Consider the following 4,721-nt stretch of genomic DNA (forward strand, 5'->3'; position numbering starts at 1 on the left):
AAAATTTGAGGATAAGGATTGGGACAAAGATTACTAAAGTAAGGAAGAAAGGGATGTTTACTGCCATTGATAATTTTTTCAGTATGCCCATTGTGCACCAGCTTCTTTATTCTGATCAGTTTTCTTAGAATGTGAAATTTCATCACGAGAAACATGAGATACATCATCACCTTTTTTTTTTTTTTTTTAACTCTACTCCGTAGCATTTTCATTCTCCATGATTTTCTTCTTTTTTTTTTTTTTTTGATAGCCTTTTTCTTGATGACAACTTTGAAGGAGTACCAACTACCAGTAAGAGATTCATCACATTTTGGTGCACAAAGAGATGTGTTTATCAATAATGAAAGCAAGCAACAATTTATTTCTGTGAGAATTGTTCCCCCTGAGAGATAGACAAGTTATACACTTGGAATGGATGAAATATCAATTTGGAGTTTGTGAACCTGGTTCAGATGTGGGTGATAAAGCAGGGTTCCCCCTAAATTAAAGCATGAGTGACTTCAATACTGAGATTTTCATCATTAGAGCAGTTTGAGATTGAACGATGCTTATTGTCAAAGAGGGTTCTTGGTGATCTTTAAGAAAGTTGAATTTTTGATGATCGACCAGGTTCATTAGTGCTTATGTTTGACCCACACTCAGGAAATTAATGCATTGAAAAAGGATGGTACATACCTGAGTATTACAGAGAAACCAGGTTCCCCTTTTTTGTGTTTCTTCATGACTTACTTAATGGTGTTAGCAAAAAGAAGAGATAACATCCGCAAACTTTCTAAGCATTGTTTGAGATGTGACTTGAGTGTGTACCTGTTACAGTACGAGGTTGAGTTAGCAGATATTCATTGTATAATTACTCAAGCGTAAGATTATTCTTTTACTAGCCAATTATTAAAGGAAATCATGATAATGCATCAACTTGTTTCGATAACACCATGCTTTGACTGATTTTTCTCAAGTTCTTCATATTCAAGGCCTTCATGAGAATGTCGCATCATCATATTCTCCCAGATCAAATGAATCTCAAGCTGATTCACAGAGAACCAACCCTTGTCAATTTTCAATACCTTCCAATGAATAACAAGGACCATGTTCACACAACGAAGTTCCCCCTAAAGGTGTGCCATACTCTTACTGTCCCGATTGCTCTAATATTCCCCCAATCTCCAGAACCATAGATTAGTAGTAATTCATGTTGCAGGTGCATCAATGATTGTTAGCTGTGAACCAGGTTCATATGCAGTGTTCCCTAAATTTGCATCATCAAAGATGTTTGATATCATGTCACTTTCTTCAACTTTTTTTTTTTCATCCTTTTCAAGGAATAAACTGTCTCCTTGAAAATCAAAGAGCGAGAGGAAATTTTCTACCATTTTTAGCACATGTTTGGAGCATGCACTATTCATGTACCAAGTTGGCCTTTTCCCTCTCACCTTCACCTGAAACACTAGTCAAAGATTAGTCTTGGGAACCCAGATTAGCTTGGGCCCCTTTATGTGAGTAAAAGGATGAATAAGATTTCTTCTAGCCCATAAAGGCAAATAAGAAAACCTTTTATTTGGAGCATTTTTATTTCGAACCAGGTTCTTAGCCGTATCAGTCTTTTCCTTTTTGGTGAACTTAACATTTTTCTGAAAAGCCTCAAATAAAGCTTTACATTGATTCTTTAAATGACCTGAGTTTCCACAATGAGTGCATAAACTTTTAGACATGTGAATAGTGTGTGACACAAGATTATTCTGTTTTTTAAAACCTATCCCACTTCGACTAGTGGTTTGCTTTTCTTGAATCTGAGTTAAAATTTCAGAGGACCTGGTCCATCTAAGATTTCTTTCCAGATCCAGTTTGGTATGATCAAGATTTTCTTGTAACAACCTATTCCTTTCTGTTAAAGCTTGATATTTTATGGTTAACAATTTTATTTTTTCTTCTAGAGCTAATTGAAGTTCACTAGCAGAGTTTTTGCCCTTGTGACTTAACTCTGAGATTTTAATCTGTTCTTTTAATTTATTTTGAAGAAAGTGATTGTGTTTCTCAAGATTGTCATTGACTTCTCTTAAAGATGCATAGTTTTCCATCACTTGTTCTCTTTCAGAATTGACAGACTGATATGCATCTATAAGAGTACTCAATAAAGACTCTAGTTCCTTTTTAGAATATGATTCAATATTTACTTTGATGTGATGAAAACTTACCTTGCTTTGTTTGTCATCTTCTTCATCATCTTCAGAATCTGTTTCAGCAATGAGTGCAAGAAAATCATATTTATTTGATTGTTCTATTGCAAGTAGTGACTGATTTTCGAACCCTCCATCCTCAAATTCTTCTTCAGATAAGTCCCCCATAGCGGCAAAGGCTCTTCTCGTTGAAAGATCCGCTTCTTGATTGGTCATTCTTCTGTTTGTGGGAATGTACTTATCATTCTTGATGTCTTTGACCTTCTCAAAGTTTGCCTTTTTCTGCTCTAAAGCCCAAAGTGGACAGAATTTGATGAAGTGATCTGGGCTCCCACATTTATGACAAACCTGGTCTTTAGTGTTTTCAGATGGTTTTTGAGAAGTTTTCTTTTGAAAGGTCTGCCCTCTCTTTAGCATTCTGGTGAACCTTTTGGTTATGAGGGCAATATTTTCATCTTCAAAATCATCTGATGCATTTTTATTTAGAACCAGGTTCCTTTCCTTCCTTTTTCCTCCAATTTCCTTTTCTTGGTTTTTCTTGAGTTCGTATGTGATGAGATTGCCAATTAACTCATCCATGGCCAGTGAGTCTAGATCGCGGGCTTCAGTGATAGCCTCGACTTTGCTTTCCCAAGTCTCAGGAAGAACACTCAACAGTTTCCTTACTGCCTTTCCATTAGGAACTATCTCTCCTAAAGAGTACATCTCATTAATGATGGAGGTGAACCTGGTGTGCATGTCTTGGATAGTCTCCCCTTCTGCCATCCTGAACAGCTCATATTGCCTGTTCAAGTTATCAATTTTAGACTTCTTGACTTGCGTTGTTCCCTCATGAGCAGTTTGTAGTGTTTCCCATATGGCTTTGGCATCTTGACAAGACGAGATTCGATTGTATTCGTCTGGTCCTATACCACAGATAAGAATTTTCTTGGCCTTGGCATTGTTTTGAATTGCAAGCTTGTCTTCAGCATTCCATTCTTTTCTTTCTTTTGGGATTTTGGTGATTCCATCAGTTGCGGTTTTCATAGGTATGGTTGGGACATCTAGAATTACTCCCCATAGATCAGGGTTTTCGCCAATAAGATGGTCCATCATACGATTTTTCCACCATCCATAATATTTGCCATTGAACAGTGGTGGTCGTGTTTGTGAAGCTCCCTCTTGTGGGGTAGGTGGTGCTGCCATTGAGTCTTTTCAAGGTGTGAATCTTTTAACGAAAAGACCGGCTCTGATACCAATTGAAGAAACCTTACCCCAGAACACGAACCAGGTTCGTGTAAGTTGCTTTTAAGTAAAGACAGAGTAAAGACACAAACACTTACTGAATTAAAAATTAAAAGAAACCTTACCCCAGAACACGAACCAGGTTCGTGTAAGTTGCTTTTAAGTAAAGACAGAGTAAAGACACAAACACTTACTGAAAAGACTCAATGGTAATTGATGATGGTTTGGTCTAAATTGAGTTGACGCTAAGACCTTGATGATAGACTATGAAGACTTGGTAAGTCTTAGAATCTCTATATTTACTTCCAATTGTGAGTAATTGTTCTTAAGTCATGATAATACATTGGAGTATGCCTTATTTTAGGATTATAGGGTGCTATGATGTTGAATTGAAATATCTTGACTATGTTGTGAGGTTGATTAAGGTGTATGTGATATAAGAATGGTGAAAACTATCAATGTTCCTTAATGTGCTATGAAATACTAATTTATTAACCTCACTTATATTAATTGTGATGAAAGGACTTATACTCATACAATTCTTATTGAGCTATTGATGATGATGATTATACAAGGGGTAGACCCTATGGCCTAAATTAAGCTATGATTGATATTTAAAGGCTTAAAGACATTTCAAAAAGGGACTCTAGCTTAGCACCTATCGAACTAGATAGAGGAGTGTCTTTTCCCACATAGGGAAGGTAGGAACACTACATTACTCTCGATATTGGAGACTATAATGCATGGCGTATGAAGAGGGTCCCAACTAAATCTCCTAGTTCTTAAACTATGTTGCCCCCATAGGAATACTAGCTAGTGTATCCACGTAGCTGCTATGTTTCATGTTTTGGTACTACCTTGGCATGTAGTATACCTTCTTTCGGTGTAAGGTTTTATGACACTGGATTCCGCACTAGCTCATGTGGTCTATGTGGGTTAGGGCAAGATGTTCCCAAAAGGTAAAACCAATTAAAGGTCTTGAACTCTAACTTGGATAACCTAAGAGGTATAGCTTAGTCTAGGCAGGGGTATGTGACTCTACCTAGACATTACACTAGTTAGACTTGAGGAGAGTCTCAGGAGGAGGTTGTTATATATGTTTATGTTATGATAATATATTATGTATATATAATGACCATGGCATATGGTTGGTACTATATGTTCATTAGTTCATTTATGGAAATGGCTTGGATTATAATGATAATATAAGATGAAATGCAAGCCTAAATGTCATGATATGCAAAGTTGGACATTGGTCATGTTTTCTGATTGATGATACTTGATTGAGTAAAGTTATGGGGCTTTGCTTGGTCATTGTACTTG

The 4,721-nt window shown here is 36.6% G+C and overlaps 1 protein-coding gene across 1 annotated transcript; it reads right to left on the reverse strand.

Moving 5' to 3' along the window:
• Window positions 1–229: 229 nt before the first annotated feature.
• On the reverse strand, window positions 230–3,481 carry LOC114076751. Its single transcript, XM_027916141.1, has one exon. The coding sequence runs from the start codon at window positions 3,357–3,359 to the stop codon at window positions 1,449–1,451; it is 1,911 nt and encodes a 636-aa protein (XP_027771942.1). The 5' UTR covers window positions 3,360–3,481; the 3' UTR covers window positions 230–1,448.
• Window positions 3,482–4,721: the final 1,240 nt, after the last annotated feature.

The sequence above is a fragment of the Solanum pennellii genome, chromosome 4 (genome assembly GCF_001406875.1).
Source record: "Solanum pennellii chromosome 4, SPENNV200".
In the NCBI taxonomy this organism is placed as follows: Eukaryota; Viridiplantae; Streptophyta; class Magnoliopsida; order Solanales; family Solanaceae; genus Solanum; species Solanum pennellii.